The sequence below is a fragment of the Saccoglossus kowalevskii genome, chromosome 12, assembly GCF_978046115.1.
Source record: "Saccoglossus kowalevskii chromosome 12, keSacKowa6.1, whole genome shotgun sequence".
Taxonomy (NCBI): Eukaryota; Metazoa; Hemichordata; class Enteropneusta; family Harrimaniidae; genus Saccoglossus; species Saccoglossus kowalevskii.
This window is the reverse complement of record NC_140652.1, coordinates 5465595-5488367: the sequence shown is the minus strand read 5'-3', so window position 1 is coordinate 5488367 and position 22773 is coordinate 5465595. Positions and strand designations below refer to the sequence as shown.

At 35.9% G+C, this 22773-nt stretch overlaps 2 protein-coding genes across 3 annotated transcripts in view; one reads left to right on the top strand and one right to left on the bottom strand.

Moving 5' to 3' along the window:
• Positions 1 to 4778: 4778 nt before the first annotated feature.
• LOC102802570 (uncharacterized) overlaps positions 4779 to 22773 on the bottom strand; it is a 28148-nt gene continuing 10153 nt past the window's right edge. Inside the window, exons 1-5 of one of the 2 annotated variants that reach the window (XM_006823497.3) lie at positions 8092 to 8229; positions 7889 to 7913; positions 6586 to 6705; positions 6264 to 6383; positions 4779 to 4887 (exon numbers count right to left, since the gene is read on the bottom strand). In XM_006823497.3, the coding sequence (XP_006823560.1) occupies positions 4886 to 4887; positions 6264 to 6383; positions 6586 to 6705; positions 7889 to 7913; positions 8092 to 8133 (309 nt within the window). In that variant the 5' untranslated portion in view covers positions 8134 to 8229 and the 3' untranslated portion in view covers positions 4779 to 4885. Of the gene's footprint in view, positions 4888 to 6263; positions 6384 to 6585; positions 6706 to 7888; positions 7914 to 8091; positions 8230 to 22773 lie in introns of those variants that run through there. The other variant, XM_078013989.1, reaches the window with a different exon arrangement.
• Positions 15170 to 17643, top strand: LOC102802451 (uncharacterized). The gene is made up of 5 exons (XM_006823496.3): positions 15170 to 15317; positions 15428 to 15452; positions 16116 to 16235; positions 17065 to 17184; positions 17536 to 17643. Coding segments are annotated over exons 1-5 (309 nt in total). The 5' UTR covers positions 15170 to 15275; the 3' UTR covers positions 17538 to 17643.

Sequence of the window (22773 nt, the reverse complement as noted above, 5' to 3'; positions counted from 1 at the left end):
TTTTGAACAGTATAGTAGAATGTTATTCGTTTATGACTGTATTTCATATTTTATTATATTCTACTGTATGTACTCAGAGCTTTATTCAGTTCGATTTGATATATTGTATTGTTGTTTTATTTGAAATTGTTATCGTATTCGTATTATTGACGTCGTTGCTAGTCATGTAATATTATATGTTATAATATTCTTGAGAGGGAAGGCATATCGCATACGACTTATTTACCACTTCCGTGTCACTGGAAATGTTCTAGAACCGTACTGTGTCTGGGTGGAATATTCTAAATTTTTTTAGAAACTGGTTGAATAAGTAATAGAACACTGTAGGAGGCAATAGAAGGTAATTGAACATTATAGAAATTTATAGTAAATTCCAGACTCATTATGTATGCTGATGTAATGGTCTATTTATAGACAGTGTGGGTATATATAGGGGAGTTGTTCAGCACTGAGTTCAGATCGGAGATCTCGTTGAATTGTATTGGAGTTTAAGTATCTAGTTATTGGAGTAGTGGAGTTTTACCGCGTTATTGTACTTGATGTTTGCAGAGTATAATAATACCAGTACCAGTTGAAACCTCATTTGTTGGCTACGTGTTCGCATGTTATCATCGCCACCAGGGAAGTCTTTCTGTTGCTGTTGCCATTTTGGTATTTGAACCATCACACCTGTACTATACCAATTACGATAATATTACGTTGCGTGTGACATCTATCCCGGACGAGCCCCCCAGCACTTAAGGTCAACGAAACCTTTGATGTTTCACCTGCAACCATTAAGGTCACATGAGGGAGAATTGTTCAAATGTTAATAGTATGCCGTTTGTTTAACAGCCTGGTCTACCACCTGTTATTACAAACGCTCAAAATAGACAATACACATATATTCCAAAGATACACAAAATGAACCGACTGCAGCCATGGCTACTGCCGACAATTGCTTAATAGCAAATATAGTACCCTCATCAAGCGATGTTGCAGAAATATTCCTGAATCTAATCAGTGACGATGTATGTAAGAAAGCTCCCGAAAATAACATGTTGATCACATATATGAAAACTCAAAGATTTTAATACTGAAATTACCCCTCAAAAATGAAAATAGGTGATCTTGTCAGTACAGGAATAAAGCATAGTTGGCCTTTATCGCGGGAGAAGAAAACGTAAAATTATAAATTCAAATGAGAATACATTCGTTTTTTGTAAAATAAATAAGATCACAGTCATCTCGCCTAGGAATGAGATTAATAAAGAAAATCAATTCATAAATAAGTGGAATACCACCATTCTGTGTAAAGAGTGTGTTGATAATAAATACGATGACATCACACAATTTAATGGATGTGTTGTTACTCCTATCGATGAGAGGGTACAAACCTCCTTTACCCCTGTAACCACTCAACCCCTCGCTGAAACCAGGACACGTTTTCGCTAAGGCTGTGAACCAGGTCAGGTGGAAGGGGATGAGCTTCTTGTTTGCCCCATAAGTCATCTCCGGAGAATTGTGCACATGCGACCATTCCCTTACTGACAGGATTGCTAAATTTACGCAAAATTCATACAGTGGTGGCGGCACCGGGGCAGAGGGGGCTGTCGCCCACGCGAAAAAAACACCTTCACTTTTTAAGGAACAATTTAATGATAACAAGAAACAACGTCACCCCTTTCTTAATGACTTCGGCGACACCACAGAAACGTAACGGAACCATCAAATCTAGTGTACACCTCAAACGACCTGATGATAGTCCATTGATGACCCAAATTTGGAAAATGACGTGTGACTTTTACAAAATTATTTAGATAAAATAAAAACATGTTGGTGGGAATACCAAAACTTCATGTAGATGACCGTGATATGACAATGGACGAACTGCAAACAACTGTAAAACACCTGGCATGGGCAATTGATGGCATACCTTATTAATGTTGTAAATGTTTAAGGCAGATCTCGGTGTGTTGTGCAATCCTGGGCGACAGTCTCTCTAGTACCAGGGTGGTTGTCACATTGTTCCAAAGAAAGGTCCATTTAGTCATAGTGATATCGATTATGACTAAATTGAAAAAAAAATGGCGACTTATATGGCGCCAATACTATGGTTACACATTAAACTTCACTTGGAGCGTTGTGGTACGCTTGTGCTCTTGTTTTATGTTAGCAAATGCATGCATGGGAAAATTAAAAATATTCATATAATAAATCGTCTTCGGCGGTATTACTACCACAAGTGCTGTGTGGTGTATGAATAGTGAGGTTTTGCGCGATGTACGTGTCTATCTTGACTGACTTTTTGGGCGAGGTGGCAGTGGCAAATAGTTTGCAACAACTATGTAAATATACAGATATTGTGGGATATTGACAAAAATAAAATCAAACTTTTTACACAACAATATTGCGAACGCAAACAAGATAAAAAAACAAATTTGAAAATGAAATCCAAGATAACGAACGTTGAACGTTATGTTAGGCATACATTAAATATAAAATATTACAAAAAAATTTAAATGTATTTTAGTTTTGACATTAAATTCAATAGCGCCCTCCACTGTGTCAGGTTGAATGTGGTTTTCGCCGTTGGTGGCGTTTTGGAATTCATAATGCTTTGCATAAGAAAGCTGTGGATTTTGCTTACTTTTGGTTTGACGTCGACGTGGGTAGTTTAGTTTATTTTCACCTTGTTTTTTCTTTGAATTTATGCCATGTGACGCATGCGCAGGTGACGACCCCGCTGTAAAAGGGTTATGGGTACGTAACAGGCACAAGAGCACTTGGTCTTTCTCAATGTCAAGTGGACAGCGTTGGGTTGAAACCCTAGGGAGTTTATCTTGGGCATAACGTAACTTATACAGATCAGCACTGGACTGAATTTGTGGAATACTGTGTTCACAGCTTGTCTTACAGAGGGCGCTCTTTCTATTATTAATCTGATCATATCGTAGTCAGTAGAGAGTTTAAGATTTGCGTACGTAACGGGAACGTAACGTGTTGTCTAATTTCGTTTGCGTTACGTTCTCGGGTGTCAAAAAAAGATTAAGTACAAGCCCCCACAACGGGAACGTAACTGAAACAGAACCATGTCAACCCGTCTCTCATTGGGCAACCATAATATACCTATCCAATAAAATTTGTTATGTCATTTCACATCCGGAATCTGAATTAGTAGTTTATAGTTCAAGACATTTGACAGAGCTTTCGCTATTTCCATTTATTCTACTGAAGTTCCAGGCCTGTTTGCCGAATCCTCTTTCAGCAGATCAATGTCATGCGTTACCATCTGTCTAAATACATGTCTCTTCGCAGGAATGTTTTGAAATGTTTAAGAACAATTCAGTTATATAGTTTAAACTATAGTAACTGGTTAGTACACGTCGCCTTTCGAGAAAGTGGACATAAATGCCTGGTGTCGTAGGGTTTGTTTTCATAACAAACTGACCAGTTGTGTTCGTTTTCAGTGGGTGTAAATATCAGCTAAAATGCATCCAATAATTCTTATTTCATCGTAAATATACAAAATCACTCTAATATAAAGTGTTTTATCAATGTCAGTGAAAATTAATCAAAATTCACAGCGAGAAAAGCTCTCGGAAATCAACTACGAGTTAGTCACCTTAGTCACGTTCAAAACGACTGTCGTACGACCAGGTAACCGATGACGTACAAAACAGTGACGTATCGGACATCCGGGCATTTTCACCGGCCAAAAGGCCAAAAACTCGCAGAAAACGGTACTTTGGGATGATTGTTGAGACTCCCCTGAACAGTGTAACAAGATTAGCCCTACTTGTGTGACATATATGAATTCGGTTGTTCAGGATTACTTCAAATTTGAGTTTGTGCTGTTTTCTCGAATTTTCACCGGCTCGCCGGCGTTCCACAGCAGCGCGCACAGAGCCCATAGAAATGCATGGTACAGTGGTGCGCGTCTTAGCAACGTGGAACGTATGTGACGTAGCTCCGCCCCGAGGATAGCCTCGTAACTGATGTAGTTATAAAAGTGCAGAAAATGTTGCTTGTATCTACCATGCGACTTTGTTATATTCAAAGATATCTGTATAACAACCACGACCACCCCTGTTTTAAGTTCATCGACTACTTTTTTTAACCAAGCTAGTAATATGTATCAAAGCACCTTTATATGGATTGCCATTATTCTAATGTAAACTCCTTCAGTGTTGTAACATAACATCGCGACTGGTTTATCCAGCCTTTCGCACTTTGATTCACAATTTTATTTTATCGCTTAAAACACTTTCTTTTTTTCAAGGCAAGGTATTTTTTGCTTCTTAGCGTGCATTGCTAAGGTTGTAATTCATACCAGACGTCGTAACAAGAGGCAAAACAAAGGCTCCAGTGATCTTCTAGGAATGTTTATTTGCAGTATCAAGTCGAGGCTTCGAAACGCAACGCAACGCCACGTTTGACAGAAACAAATGCAACTTGTAGTTTAATATGATGATAATCGGGTACGATTTCCACAGGTCATTGCTCTATTTTTTATGTGTCACATGTACACTGTGACAACACAATCCGGGATGGGACTGCAGAAAAAATACCTAAAACATGGTAGTTTACAGTTTGCTGTCTCTGATCTCAAACTTTCACTAGAACCCCTACATCAATCAGGCTGTTACCTGCTGTTGTCGTTTCATAGCCGTGCTTTAGTGTCAGAAAGCACTTTCAAGGCTGTCACCTACACTGACAACACTGATGCCTTTCTATTGGTGCGTTATATTATCCTAGTCATCACAACATACATACATTTATGAACAAATACAAGAACGTTAGTTGTCAACTGCTTTATTACTAGAGGTGCATTATTGGTTACCTAGGATGCATAGTAAGCTGTAGGGAAATCTTTTCTAGGATTGTCCAATGAAATTGACCAGATTTCTGTGGATGAAGATGAAACGAATTAGTTGAATTGAAATCTCATCAATGAAATTTAAAACTGCAACTGTGTATATTTTTGTGTATATTATATATTTAGAGTTAGAAGTATATGTTTGTTTGTTGGTTATTTCCAACGCTTTTTCATGTCTTTAAAGCAACCAGTCAAGCCCAACTTATAAAACGAATTCTCAAAAATGTTATCTACAACGTGTCCATGTTTAAAGTACCAGCATAGTTCTAATATATAATCTCACGATACATAGTTTTGCATCACTCTGAGTGAGTCGCAGATGGTGTAAGTTGACGTCAACAAAAGAGAAAATATCATGGAATTGTATATAATCATTATACATATGTCACTATAACACCATAAGTTACAGCGTGCCTTAATTTTGCGGTATTTTACAGGGTATTTTCATCCTACCATATTAGGGAATGCGAATTCCAAATATGGAATGATTACGCGCGTAAACGGCTTCTAATAATAAAAACAAACATGGCTGCCACGGGGGTTTGACCGAACTCCACACAAAAAGTTCGCTGATTCTGTTCTAAACTTTTTGGATTTCGGCATTCCCATAATGTATTCTTGGACGGAAAAGATGTATAATACTCTCGCTGTACTGTTTTTGTGCATACTTTGAGGCATCCTCGTAATAACCTCGTATTATCATATGCATATTTTCGTAGTACGACATAGTGAAACGGTGGGTTATTGACAGTGAGACTATAAGTATTCATTTTGCTCAAACACGATATCAAAATTGAATTTGTATTAGAGTAGAAATTGTCAGACCTAAATATTTGGCAAAACAAAAATGTAGATGAACCGATACACAAAACAGAGAATTGACAAATATTGGACGAAGTTGTCGGAATATATATGTATACTTATCATCCTAATAACCCACAACATTATCGTTGTGAAAAATGTTCACTACTTTTATGTTAACGAAATAAACAGTTAATTGTTATATCAAGATGCTTATGTGAGCAGTGCCAAGAAGTTTTGACTCTGACAATAGAGATTATATCAACTTTTCGTGTTGATAAAGTACATATATTAAAGGAAGGTGGTCGTCGTGCCACGCATGCGCGAGATATGGAACGAAGATGGAGACTTTAACTGTTGCGTAGACAATGAGTACAACATGAAACGTTACTAAGCTTTAACTTTGTAATTTCCTTGGTAATTAGAAGATGAATGGAAAATGAGTCATCTGCGGTAATAAGTGTACGTTGCACCCAGATCAAAACTCGTACCCGTGACAATCAATGTTTATCAACAGAAATGTCGCATATGCGCGACGCGACGACCACCGCCCTTTAAATCTGTGTATATGCAAGATGCATCAAATGATATATCTATTGCTTACATGCTGGTGCACAGCACACCTGGGCTCCTTCACAGCTTCTTTTGCACCATGGTTTCGCTACCTGGTCTGTATTGCAATGATCCTGGCATTGTCCACCACAAATATCGCGACAGTTTCGTGCTTATTCGGGAAGAAACGAAATGTATGTAATTTAGAGTGATCAAAATGAAGATTATCATTATAAATAAAAAAAATATATTTATCAGCTGAAATTTAAAGACAATCAGTACGTGAAAATATACCTATATATATGCAATATGACGACATGTCACTGAATGGCAGAATTATTCAATAAGCTATTATTTTCAGAATGAACACTTACCATTTGTGCAGCAGTGTTGCTCTCCTGGACAGCTTCTCTTGCACCATGGTCTTCGTGTCTGGCCTTCTTCACATTCATCACGGCACACACCGCCACACACATTCTCACAGTCACGTGCAGCTGAAGTAAAAGAAGGAACACATATGGCGAACATATAATACTGATAATTACATTAAAATAAAATTTTCAAAAAAATGTCTGTTCACCATCGGCGCTAATTCATTTAATCTTAATCATATTTAAAACGCAACGATTGTTTTTAATGTTGTCGTCTGTGCCCTTAATAGCAGATTCTATCCCTTCACTGTAAAACATGCAAACTATACAGCTAGTGCCGAATATTTAATATTGGATCATAGTTAATATTGGTTCATAGTAAGTAAAAAAACTTGTAAAAAGTTGGCAGAAATACAATCTTTCCGGAAATGACTATGTTCTTCTATCCCAAATATGGCGGGAAAAAATTCAAGTCTTGGGTTCTAACGAATTTTTCGAAATAATATTTATATGTGAAAATTTATGCCAGCAATAAGCATATCTAATTCACCGACATTGCCTTCAATTCTGTCTATGGCGTGAAAGTAGGTAGAATAATAGACAATATGATATGTACACAGTATCTAAGTAATTTTTAATGTAAAACGCCTCAAAACGCATTAATATTAGATCACTGATTTTTGAAGATTATTACTCATAACGATACTCAATTATGTGAGGTACGTACTGTACATGTAACAACAAAATTGTATACACATTCCGAAAATGGATATCAGAGAACAAATGAACTCTCTACCAGTAACCGTAAAAGTAACAATGACAGTGTGTTCGTATTCTGAAAGCTTTGATATCAGAAAACAGATGAACATGTTTGCTCTGTGGGTTAGATGAGATGTGAACTGTTTTACATGGCAGTATCGCGTTTTTGCATTCATTCAAGTAGAGATGCGAGAGATAACAATCCAGATTTCAGAAGCATAATTTTACGCGCCATGCTGTTTCGTATTATACTGAGATGCAATGTATTAGCTTGTCGTCCTATGGAACAACTAATATTTCATTGGCCGAGGGCGGGAATCACACATTCTGAATTGACTTGTTTTGCTGATGTAATCAATGAGAATTTCAGTTACATACTCCATTACATGTTATGTTCTATATCATATTTTTCAAGAAATAAATGCATTGTTATTTATGTCTATTGTGATCTGAAGTGTATGTGTGACATCAGAATATTTATATACTGATATAACGGATAAACGTTTTGAGAAATTAATTTGAATATATACATATATGTATTACTCACAATGCTCGTCTCCTTCTGCAATCACCTGTAATACAAATATTTACAAATTTGTTAGTGGCCACATATCAACATTTGATAACTCTTATTACTATCCACCATTAGCAGTGTACATTTGAATGAAACTTGGATAGAGAACATACCAACACAAACAATAAAAGCATTACAAAGCAATATATGATTCCATTTATGTACTTAATACTTACAAACATCAGCGCTACTAACATAAACACCAAACTGAAATGCATCTTGAATAAATGTATTCTGTGATGATCGTCGAGCAATGTATACACGTTATCAGTCGGATCTAGGTTGAGTAACTGAATTTCAGACGTCGTATTTATATGTTTATTATCGGGTCAGATCAAAAGGTGGTTGCGGTGGAACAAACACTATTTACCATGAGTTTATATATTATGCAAATTAGCAAGAATTTTAATGCATGTACGACTAGAAATGTGCCAACGCGACTATGTGCCTGAGTTCTTAATGTAATATTATAATTAATAATATATTATATTTTGAGTTGCATATGGCACACAATTAATCACATTATTAATATTTCACGTTTCTATTTTGGATTTGAATGATGATGTTTGTTCGAAAAGCAGTTTTCTACTGCAAAGTAATACTTTATTAATAAACCACATTAACACAAAGAACGCGTACAATTGCGCATGATGACGATACCCTACGGATAATTTCTCCAAGAAACTACCGATGACAGAAATGGAAATGTCAAATTTAAAATATCAGCGATGCCAACACAATTAACTGCGATAGTCACCAACTCTTATAATGTGTGTTGTTGAAAATGCTTGAATATAGAATATTGAAATCTGACACGCAGAACATCTGGTAATCGTTCGTGCTTTCACTGATAATGCAGCAGCACTGCGTTAACATGGGATTTGTAAAATTGTGTTTCTCACATGATTAGGACATCTACCAGTTGCTGAATATAAGTGAAATCAGACGTACTTAAACTCCTGGGGATCCCTAGGTCGACAGATATATTGTGCTCATTGTTAAACATGTTGTACCTAGTTTATATACTAGATGAACACAAACAATATAACAACACGATAAATATATATTGAGAGTCTATGGATGAAATTTGACCTTTTCAAATAATCCAAAATTGGTGTCGCCTTCGGAGAGTGACATGCCTGGCATGAAACCTGATTATTAAAGTGAACATATATACTGATCTAATGGTTCCTGTACTTTACTGCACTGTGATTGTGTTTTGTTTTTGTGGATTGTCTTCAGTCGTTTGTTCTGTGTTTGTGGTCATTTGAAGTTTCCTGTACAACTTTTGTTATTTTCACAATATCGCACACGCTTGGCATTTCCACTTTGAAGTGTTAAACACTCGTTTACTTTAATTAATTAATTAACGCTACATTATCATAAACTCGTGCATATCACCTATAATTAACTATACGGATTGCCATATTTACTGACATTGTACTTGCAACATTTTGGTTTTGTATACAAAACTTCGAAAGTGGATATGGCAGGAGTTGCTAACACCAGTAGAGGAATATATAGAAAATATACCCAGAAACAAGAGGGTTGTGATTATTTATGTGTGTATAAGATATACGGAGTATATAAGTATAAGATATTTGACTAATCATATTCGCTTGTTGGCGATGCTCCTAACATGCATATAAGAATTAGCTTTGCTACGATTCATACTATTGCTGCTCTTGATTGTGTTTATTTGAATATCTGCACAACTATGTGTTTACAACAAACATACAATTATGAACATACACATAAACGCGTGTTTTTATCTACTTTAGTTCTAGAGCTGCACTCAGTGCTACCTATGATATTTATATTTCTGTGTTACGGGAAACAGGGAACAGTAGAAGAGATATTACAACTTCAGCAGTCACCTGCAAAACGTATAATAATATTATAATATCGTTTAATCACATACTACTATTGGCTAACTGTTCATATTATCAACCAATCATAGAGAGAGCATATCAACAAATACGGTTATACAGTGTCACTGCAAAGCTATACATAATTCGTTTTATTAGTTGATACTTACACATTTACTCTACCAACATGAACACCAAATTGAAATACATATTGAGTAATTTTGTTCTTTGACGACTGTCATTCGTAACACCACAATAAAGAATGGCGTGGGACAACTAACAAGAAAATGTCGAAATTCATTAAGAGTAATTCAAGAATAAATTAAAATTTAAAAAAAATATAATTGCATTTTTATTTGTGTTTATTATTACTAAAAAAGCTGAATGAAATTACAAACTATTTAGTGTGTTCGACAACTCATGTATGAACAATAATTTGAATAAACATGATTTTAGTTTGTAAAATACTGTATTTTCTGCATTAAAATCATAATGTCGTAAACGGAAAGTAGTGTTCTGTATACACACGTGTTCAGTGAGGACTTGTTTGGCTAACTAAATTTCAGAAGTCGTGCAATTGAACAAACAATATTTATCAGAAGTTTATTTTAAATGATGTATTTTAAAAATTTGCATGAACATTACTTGTCAGACAATGAGTTGTCGTATATTGGGTAATGTTACAACAGAAAAACTGAGTTTACAAAGAAGAATTAGACTACATTTCTGAATATTCTTCAACAGACATAAGAATGGACGGACGGATAGGTGAGCGACCGGAGAGACAGACAACACCACGCAATAAGCACCCGTGGTCACTCAACACGAGCTAAAAGTAAAGAAAACTACAGTAGAATTTCCAGTTACACCCGAGTACTTGAAATCGCAGGTTTATGCCCTCGACTGGGGTCGAAATTTTTGGTGGAAAAACACTATTTACTGTATATTTGTTATATTATTCACATTGACAGGTACTAGTTGAATTGTAATATAAGGAAATGTACAAACACAGTAATGTAATCGAATATGTAAATTATGTTGTAAATTGGATATGCCATGCATTAGACTGCATTGTTGAATGTTTTACTCCGTACATTGAAAACAGTTCAAACTCTTCGAATTGCATTCTGGGGTGGGGACAATGACACACTAATTTCCCATCAGAATATTTCCAAAAATCCACATTATGCAAATACTTAATAGTTGTAAGAACATAAGATGTCTGAAATGTTAATGCTAATACAAAGGGAAATGCGCCGGCATAACCATATGACGGGTTTATTGCTGGGAAAGGATTGACCAGCTTTGTTTTTATTTATCAATTTGCCATAAGTTACAATAGGCTTGTATAGAAAGCATCCACGCCAGACGCAATATGTGCTTGCTTGTGTTATATATATATTTTTTTGTATTTCCACGATGTTAACTGCTAGACTAGACATAACGTAGAGGGCGCTGGAATATCTTAGATGCTAACGAAATATAAGTGTCGATTTCCATGTATGTAAACAATTCTAGCTTGACTGTAATTATAATTCTTAATGACATCGCAAGCAGCAAAGATTGGATTACTTAGATCCTCACAAACCCGTTTCCACAACTATGAGTCCATTTTTGCATACTACACAGAAAGTTGAGGGGTCATGAATTACAAGGCAAAGCGTTAGTGTAACAGTGGCGGCGGCACAGGGGAGAGGCAGACGGGGAAAACAATGTTGGGGGCTTCGCTCCTCCAAAATCAAGCTGAAACCCTTTGTGTGGCCAAATTTGCCCCTCAAACTGCAGGAAATATCGTTTCTATGGGTCTAGGTTTCAAAATTGTTAAGGGGGAGCATGCCCCGGACCCCCTAGTAAGGTCACGCCTTCGGCTTAGTGCTTGCCGACAGAGCGATTTTCGCCGACCTTCTGTTATTGTGATGGAAAGATGAAAGGACACGCTTTGCAATCCTATGTTCGTAGCCAAATAAAAAAAAAGGATATACGAGACATCTAACCTATGACTTCACCACACTCACACCGTATTCAGGGCCAATCCATGATAGAATAAGATATTGTTTATGGTGATATTTAAAGAACGTGCTCAATAAGTATTGTGTTTTTTAATATGAAACGGTATTCAAATGATCTTTGTGTCTATGAGTAAGTGTTCTGAATCCAATCCAGTCACTACTTATAATGTGCTCGAGTTTATGAATTATTTTGTGAGTTGCATATGCACTAGACTACATTATTAAATATTACTATCTTTGAATATATTACATTGGACACGGTTCGAACTCAACTAATTGCTTTCTATGGAACATGGCATAAAGAGCTTGCAGTAGAACACACTAATTTACTATAAGTTTATTTTCATATTATGCAAATACCTGATAGTGGTAAGAACATAGGATGCCTGAGTTTTTAATGCTAATACAAAGAGAAATGCGCCAGCACAGCAATGTGGTTTATAAATTAATTTTCTATAAGTTGCATATGGCATGTACAGACTAAAAGAACTCGAGCCAAATGCAATGTGTTTTTATATCTTCGCATTTTACATTCCCACTATGTTGACTGTTAGTCTAGATATGGAGTGGAAAGAACTGGGATAACCTACATGCGAATTAATTAATAAAAACATCAAATAATCAAATGTCGAATAATAAAAATGCTGAAATAACTCGAATACTGGTCAATTAGTTTACGAGATGATCATGGTTGTTATGGACACTGTCTGATTGTCGATCATATATAATATGTATTTGAAATATATATGTTATTGAAACTAACATTTTTCACAAAGACATTACCAGTCATGATTTCCACTTGCTCACTCCTGGTATGGTTCTGTGAAGCGCATAGACACTTGTAATATGTTTGCTATATATGAATCATTATTCTTATGAGAATTATTATTATTAGTGATCCTAGCAGTCATTAATAATTATTTTTCTTTTCATTAATTGCAAGTGGTCAAATTAATAACAGGATAAGAAATATTATACAATCGCCTACTGGGTCTATGTCAAAGAGTTTATTTTGTTGGCAGCAATTGGGGATTGATACTGTTCTATGAATTCCGGAATGATTTGAACCCAATTGTAATTTTGGAATAATTTGTTAAATTTGCACAGATAAACACTTTTAGCTAGGGTAGTAATTTATGATATAAATTGTATATGCTAGACAGTGTGAATATGTTACATGTATACCCTGTATTGAACAGCTGGTAAGTGTTAATTTTAGAATGACTACGGTGGCAGTAAACAGAATTATTGAGAGGTTGAAATCACAATCACCACCAGCAATGAACATATTGCAGGTCATACCTTATGTTACCGTTTCATTTCTGTGGAACAGCTTAATTAAACTGGGTTAACTACACCCATATCTTAGTAGCTCTGAGCATGGTTGACATTTGGTATACAAACAAACCATGATGCCCCAGACCACATACGCCACAACATATCCAATATACTATACTACACAGTTATACTCAGCTGAAGTTTATATGAACATAAAATAAATACGTATACATAAATAAAATTTTATAGAAAAATTAAATCATCTTCAGTATAAAGGTGTAAAATTGTTTAATGGATTATACATTGAATATTGCCAATTTAATCTTTTAATAACCCCAAATACGTATTGAAAACGCGGCAATTTTCTTTAATGTCATCTTCTCCACACCGTCAGTAGTCTGGCCATTAATAAATAGCAGATGTTTGCTGCTGTCTAGTCTACTTGATTTGTGTAATATACATTATTATCGACATAGAGTCAGAAAAAATACTTTCATATGTTACTGAATATTGTATTTTCATGCTGAATTTCAACCACTGTTGAAATTCCCTCGTATATAAATCAGTGATTTTGTTTTCAAAACGTCTACAGCAGCACCATAAAGTAATACTGACCACCATGTCTCTGTGCATAGAAACTCAGACTGAGATTGAAACAGATGACTGCAGAACATGCGAGGACGGTGAAGCCAAAGTACGACGTTCGATGTAACACTGCAAGAGTAAAATAATGTTTTAATAATCACTAACTTGTTTACTCTCAAAATGTCTTAATAAACTTTCGTCTAAATTGGAGTGAGTAGAAAAGAGTTGACCATAAATTAACCTTGTGATGTGAATGTACAAATGCATTGTGTGCGCTAATTACAATACATGTAACAGTTAGGGAACTAGACGTATGGAGCCGGGAACAGCCACCAGTGGCGCTGTATACATTCAAAACCTATTTAGGCTTGCCTACGCTCATGCAGATTACAGTGCAAAAGCCAGAAACAGTGTACAGTCTACAAATTACTAAAATAGAAAGAGTGGGTACCAAGACCGAATATACGTGATTCCGGCGTTTCATAATAAATGTTTTTATTATTAATAATGCACTTTCAAATAATATTCATGAGATGTGTCTACGTTATAACCTCGTTTATTTATTAGCATATTGTGTACGCAGTGCGCATGCTTCGGTCAATTTGTCCGTCTTCAACAACGCATGCGTCATCACAGTCATATCAATTGCAATTTACGTTGTATGTATTGAGAGACGTTCAGCACCGTCAATTATGTTTGTCAATCAAACCTTATCGATGGTGATGAACGTTGTGTTTGTATTCGAAGCCCACACATAAGCGACGCTGCTAGATATATACACAAGGTAACAAGCCACACCAATCCAGCGACTCTTCAGATATCAAAAAAAATTGTATACTCTCACACATGTCATACTCTGAAATATGCAATAACAATTCTGATTACCCAATAACAGTGGATATGGTGGGGGTAAGTGTGCAATATCAGTCCATTTATAGAATGTAAACAGAATTTGACAATTTAAGCAGGGAAACAGATGTAATAATTTGATACGAGGTTCGTTAGCAATCACCTCAGAAAAATATGGCTGACTTGTTTCAATAACACTGGCACATAACAATCGATAATTAATATCCCATATTTCGTCATGGTTGGCCACATACAAATTCGTATTCATTCGGAGCACGTGTGTATTCACTATATTGGTTGTTGGACAGTGTGAAATTTTCCTTGCTAAACTTTTGTTCTCATTTTCTTCACTGAAATGTTGTCTTGATTTGTAAACATAAAGGTAAATGTAAATATATTGCATAATATTATCTTTATAGAGAACAGGACATTCAAAGACAGTAGAAATGCAGAATATCCAATAGTGTAGTCTTGTGCATGGTATATGCAGCTTAATAATAATTTGTAAATGCGAACACATTGTTATGTTGGCACATTTCCCGATATACTCGAAACAACAACCATATAACTAGACTGCTTGCAAATTTGCATAAAACATTGTTTGGAAATAAGCATATGGTTATTAGTGTTTGTTCCACCGCAACCATCTTTTGATCTGACCCGATAATAAAACATATAAATACGACGTCTGAAATTCAGTTACTCAACCTAGACCCGACTGAAAACGTGTGTACATTGCTCGACGATCATCACAGAATACATTTATTCAAGATGCATTTCAGTTTGGTGTTTATGTTCGTAGCGCTGATGTTTGTAAGTATCCACTAACTATTAAATGTTGAATCAAAAATTGTTTTGCAATGATATCTAATTAAGTTAGCCAGTAATTAAATGTAATTAAATTATATTTTAATATATTGCAGGTGGTTGCTACAGGAGACGAGCATTGTAAGTAATTTATATTCATATTTTTTATTTTCAAATGTTTAGCGTTTACCACGGTGCATAAATATACTTCTAGTACATTTCACTCTAGGTCGCTGACATTTTTTAATATTGTTGTATGTTGTTTTGTGAATTTCCAATTTGCATTCTTGTAATATATCTCCTGTAGTTAGTTTCAATAGCAGAGCATAGTATGTGAAATAACGTTACTGAAATCGAGATTCTTACCTTGGTATCTCTATTTTGTAAATGAATGCAAAAACACAATACCCATTATCTTGCAAAATAATTGTGAACATCACAGCGACCTGGTAGGATTATATGTCATGTGCTATGGATTCATTTGTTGTTCACTCATATCAATTATGTTCAAATTATCCGATTGTATTCCCATATCTAAGCTTATTTTCTATTTGAAACGACCAGGGTGGACTAGTTGTATATTAAACATGTTCTGATATGTACAGCTGATAACTGCCACCGACGAAACAGAAGAAAGTTATTTTAGGAATACATAAGTACTATGTATAGATGTTGACTTCATATTTTCTAATACAGTTTGTTTTTTTATCAGCTGAGTAGCACATGCGATTCTTTATATTATTGTTAATGTACTGTATTGTCAAAGTCAATGTCTGGGTCACAAATTACGCTTTCCTTCTTCAGCTGCACGTGACTGTGTGAATGTGTGTGGCGGTGTGTGCCGTGATGCATGCGAAGAAGGCCAGACACGAAGACCATGGTGCAAAAGAAGCTGTCCAGGAGAGCAACACTGCTGCACAAATGGTAAGTGTTCACGCTAAAAAAATAGCTGCTTGTGTCACGCCTACACATTTACGATTTTTTAATTTTAACAATTTGTTAGGGAACGTAACATTTATTTAGAAAAAATATCAGCTGATAAACATATATTCTTATATTTCATCTCTAATATCTCTAATCGTCATGCATTTCTTATTGTGTCCATGACTTTGTCAATAATTTCGATGCAGTGTGTTGTATTGATTGTTTTGGTTCCTGAAATCAACATTGCTAATTATATATGCATATCTACAAACATTCTCATTAATCTCACGAAAAGACTATATATTTAAGGGAAACATCAAACTCAAATCACTAAGATAAAGTACATACATACATATATATATATATAAAACAGGCTTATATTTTTCAAATACTTAGACATTTTCTGGCCTCCGTAATAATTAAATCTGACATAATTCTGATCTGAAACTTTCAACAACAAAATTCGAATCAACTTATATAATCTTAGTTGCTTGGCAAGGCGATTTTAAGTTGAACATACCCATTGTATTGTATATGAATTATGTCCTGCTGCGTAAAGCTAGTAATTGTGAATTCCAAAACTAATAAATATATATATATATAATGAAATAAAAACACATTCTTCAATACTATAGGTTAAGCTTACTGTATAAGATGAAATGTTTCAGGAAATGATTTTTTCATGGTTATACGCAAGTGTAAACGTTCATTCTATGATAAAACAAAATTATGGTGTAAGTAACATACATACTATTTCTTTTGAATGAATTCTTTATTGTCAATTCCGAATTACGCATACCTTTCTTTCTTTCATTTGTTTTTGCATTAGCACGAAACTGTCGCGATATTTGTGGTGGACAATGCCAGGACAGTTGCACAGGGGAACAGACTGTAAAACCATGGTGCAAAAGAAGCTGTGAGGGAAACCAAGTGTGCTGTGTAGATTCATGTAAGCAATATACATATAATATTATGAACCTTGTTTATACACGGACGCAAGATCAAAAGCGTAGTATTGAGAACATGGTAATCTTTGTCTTATGAATAACTTTCAGTCGGCGCAGACATGCACCCATCACATTGGTGTGAGAATCTGTCAAACATTTCTCATCCTTACACAGATTTAAAAACTATATGTTAGTGACTAATGAAGTCTAACTGATCACCTTGCAGATATGAAAAAATCACAAAAATAAGTAATATACATGACTGTATACATGGCTGTGCATTTAGATATAACTGATGAGATATGTAGAGAGATATATTTCAATACAACTAATTTGGGTTTTTTTATTCACAGAAATCACGTCAACACCATTGGACAAGCCTGGGGAATATCAACCACAGCTTGTTATATGTCTTAGGTAGCATTGAATGCAGCTCTAGAAATAAACTAGATAAAAACATACGTTTGTGTATGTGTTCATAATTGTATGTGTGTTGGGACTGAAAAGTATAGATTCATATAACGTAAAATTGCCCCCGCAATGGTTTCTATTATAAATTGACATTTTCTTTCGTTTTTATGTCTGTATATACTTCTGTTGAGTGCGTCATCAATGAATGAATACGAGGTATCAAAAATATGTTGCCCTCGCTTCTCAATTGTAAAAATTTCCACGATGTTTCAAGGTATATGTTGTCTATATGCACGTACCTGTGTCACTTTCCCCTAAAATACATACTTGCAATTGAAGTAATTTAAATGTGTATCAAGATAAATAAGAGATATGATAGAGAACGATTTTAATGGTTATTGAACAACTGGCAGCAGATTGTACGTCTCATCTGACACAAATTCATTTATTTTAAAAAGTTCGAGATGCATAATTGTTTCGATACGACATTGCTACTAGCATATATACAATACTGAAATGTACTTTGAATACATCTGTACTGTTATGGACAATGTACACAAGAGGCGGCGCCACGATGTTACATGGCGGACGATCTTGAAATCTACAACCTCTGAAACGTTGTTTACTGAGGGGAAAATTGGATTTCAGCTTGATTTTAGATGTACACACGTTATGAGTCAGTTTGTAGTAGAGTACTGGATCTCGGAATAGGCCTGAGCCGATTTAAGAATAGGTTTTAAAAATGACTCACTACAGTCTTGGGGTGGCTTGGTAACGAACTACTGAAGGACTGGAACTCTTCTTATTTGCATGCCGGAGAACCCCCGTACTTAGTTTAGGTGTTTCGACATTCCTATTGTTGTATTGTTGCAGCTCAGAAATGTGGTAGATTCGAGGCAGCATTTTGAGAATACACGTGAGATGGTGCAGAAAGAACTGGCCAAACCTTGCGGATATCTTAGTGGATAAGAAGTATTTTAGTATACCTAGCATAGACTTGAGATGTACAGTCCTGGGTGATAAGTCCAACAGCTATACTCAACTCCAATTATTTACACAAATTACAAAACAAGCATGGAATGTGGTATGCGGTGGTTGCAGCACCCAGGAGCCACAAGCGTTTATTACAATGTTTATTTATCCCCCCCCTTACATATGTAAATATACACGAAATTGATGCCAAAGCCCCATCGCTAATATATCGACCGCACAGGAAGGGAGAAAAACATCTGGAAACCTGTACCGACGCAATGTCAGATGTACCTAGGGGTGGACGTCAGGTGTCATCCATATTAAGAAAACTATACATTTATAAAATAAAAAAATACATCGTGAGTTGTTTGCAACCGAGATTGGATAGAATAGAATACTTTTCTTACTATATACTCATGAGCACCTGGCTACTTAGCCACTAACCAATCGGAGCGGTGCAATGGCACCTGAATATTTTACATACGAATAGATAGCAATTATCTGCTAATCTACGAAACGCAGATAATTTATCATTATTGTACCTAGTTAATGCTAGAAAATCCCGAACAATGGTCAATGCAACGTAACATGAGTCAATCACTTGTTAACTTTTCAATGGCTGTCAGCTGAATTTATTCGAATTGTGGCCAATGAACGATTCTGAAGTTGACCTATGACCTGTACATGTCGTTACGGGTCTTTTCATCATGTATTTGAGTGTTCAATTACAAGATTAATTATGACAACAACAGCAGTCGAACTTCCAAGCCACTTCGTCAACTTCACCACTTTTCACAACGCTTTCACGCTGTTCTCAACATATTATGTTTGTTCAATACACAAACAGCAATCGGTCAAGTATCACGGTAACTTTGCGAGCCTCCCGTCACTTAGCACGCTGTTCTCAGCAGATTACGGCCAACTGGTATGATAGTCTCCTTGTATTATTTACAAGTCTTTTTCACCTTTTCGAGCTTTCGGCTACGTGATTCGATACCACTACAATATCGGTCAAGTTTCCAGGCACCTTTGCTTTCATCAGGTTACGATCTACTTTTACCGACCTCAAAATTTAATTTTACTGAGTCAGACATATTGTACAATAATAAAATAACATATCTCGTAAACATTTGAGAATATTTTCACGGCTTTCCACAAAATACTATCGTCGACAGTATCGTCGCTGCGAGAAAAACATCTTAAATTGACATGCCATGTATTTGCTTGTGTGTGACAAAATTCAACAATAACACAAATTGTGCTCACTGGCTTGTTCAATTGATATTCCATGCAGGTACTAAATACGCTCAATATAGTTATAACTTTTATTTTTATTAAAAGACAGGGCCACAAATGACATAACGTGCAGGCGACAATAAATAACTGACTAAGGCAGTTTCATAATCATAGATTCGTATACCTAAACATTCAAGAAGTATCACTCAGATGGTCAAAATTGTCATCAGGAAAATATATTGACAATCTGTGCACCAAACTGTAATAATGGCAAAATTGTTGCACACGAAATGGCAGTAATTGTGGTCCAAGATTCCAGGTCGATGCAATATATTATCACAGAATATTGTATGATGGGTAATTGTAAAATTATTATCGTTTACATATATATATTGACATGTCTCCCGGAAAAGTTATGACTTCGTGACCTAGGTTCCAATAGGCTATACAATTCGGTTCTTGGCTGTTGAATACATGTAAACAATAAGGAAATTACTTCGTAGTTAATTAGAGATCGGTTGGAAATTTGACTTACAATTTACTAAAATGTCAGATATTTTGAAATGATCTTCATATATTATCGTGTCCGTTAACTTTCGTAGCCGGATTGCTAACAATTTTGAAATACTTGTGTAAGCTTTATTTAATAGTGTTATTCGAAAACATTGAAGGAAGTTTTCCATGGACTATAATACTATAATAGATAGATATCAATATTGTCCCGAAGAATATACCAGTGCGGTGTTAGACCATTGCAACCCGACGTGTTAACATTGAATATATGAAAAAGAGCATTCCGAAGTTCGGGTAAACTTGTGTTCATTTCGAGTACATCATTATCGAGAAAGTGGTGTCTCCAGTATATAATTGCGAGTAAAAGTAAAAAATTGCGAATTGATTGAGATGTTGCAGTAATAAAGGTTTCACACTGATCATTAATATGATATTTAATGTTTTTTCCTCTTGTTAAATTTTCACGAGTGTTGTATCAGGGGGAAATTCTTCTCTCTGGGTTCTCCACACTTGTCAGGGGGGAAACTCGTCTCGTCTCTCTATCTCGTCCCCTTGAGGTACGGGATCGGGAATGTCACTTATACTTTACAGTCAAATAAGACACGCACAACGGAATACGTTTCAGCTCTCGTCTTAGTCGGTCAATCGAGCACTCTATAAGACACGGCGCCCTGGGGAAAAATCCCCAAGACTAATGCAAGGCTGGCCCAAACCTCTCTTAGACTGCGTCAACACTCGCCCCAAGGCTCTCCAGGACTGCACCCTCGACTGCCCAGGACTGCCTCTATCGTGCTGTGCTCCTCAAGACCAACTCAAACTCTCTTTATTCATTTTCAAAACTCTAACCAATTACAAAGCAGTAAAAAGACTCTAGGGCGTAACCTTCAATCATAAAGCCAATCACACTAAGCACTGAATACGACTCACATCTTTTGATTAATCGTTCACTACATTAATAACTATGGATACCAACTGTCAGAATCACGACGTTTATCTGGTAATTAGTTCCAAATCACTGAGCCAAGTTCCGTCCAAAACTTCAAATAGGCCTAAACGATGACAGACATAACACAGCAATTCAGCTAATAATCAACTAATTAAGTCGGTTAACAGATACGCAAAAACAAATTCATGACAGTTGGAAAGAATTTATTATTCTTTTCCTCACTTTCAACAAATCTAGTTTTACTGTGTATGGTAGCATCCGTAGTTTCACCAATGAAATGTGATCAAATTCTTTTTTCACATTTGTCACACAGAGGTTGGTTTCGTCTCTTATATATTTTGCAAAACGACTCGGAATTGTCAAGTGCTTATTGTCAGTTTGGAGAAGAAGTTTGATCTGCTAAAACTCCTCAAATAGTAGAGTTACTATGAAAATATCAGGTAATAATGTAGAAGAGGGTCCGAGAAAATATATATAACCAGAGTGGATGGTAGGCGAGGAATCAAATTAAAGCGGGGGAGTCGTCACCTGCGCATGCGTCAGATGGCCATAACGTGTCATTGTTTACAAACAAGCGTTAACCCATGAGCCTTTGCGTTTTTAGCGTGTGTTGCTATCATCGCTTGGAACTCAATTCCCGCTCGTGCGCAGGTGACGACCCACCCGCTTCAAGTTCGAAACATATAGCGTTGCCAAGGTACGTCACACATGATATATCACCTGTCGACTCTCCTATTCCAGTCGCATGAAGTTATTTTCATTTGGAGCATTTAATTGGTTGAATGATTCGGTAGTTGACCTATGACCTGTACATGATTTACGCCAGTCCGCTAGTATAAGGAGCGTTTACGATTTCTTTCTTTACTTCTTCGAGCTTTCATTATGACAGTCGAATTCCCAAACAACTTCCCCGCTAAAATGTGCACGCCGTTCCCAGCATTACAGTCCGCCAGTATAATGAGCGTTAATGAGTCTTTATTAAGATCTTTCAACTATGTGACTCGATATGACAACAAAATCGGTCAAATTCTAAAGTAATTTCACCAACTCCACGTGCATCATGTAGCACAAGAACAACTTGACTCTCTGCTCTCAAAAGATTATGGTATGTATCAGAAAGACACGTCTATCTTAAAACCTACAGTATTTCATGTTGCGCGGTAATCATGTCACGTTGTGCATTTATCATATTTTGCGGTATATTCGCCATGTTATGTGGTTCATTCATTATGTCTTGTAGTGAATGTATTATAATACGTGGTGCATTAAACATATCATGTTGTGCACATCATATTATGGTGCATTTACCAAGTCATGTGCATTTATCATACATGTATTATGTAATGCTTATACCATGTTCTTTAGTTCATTTAACATATTATGTGATCCAGTTACCATGTCATGTAATACATTATTCATGTTGAGTAGTGCATAGCTTCGGTTAGCATTCGCCCTGACATGGGGTCAGAAGCTAGTTTTCCAATGTAGCGCTCTGGACTCTGGACCACTCCCA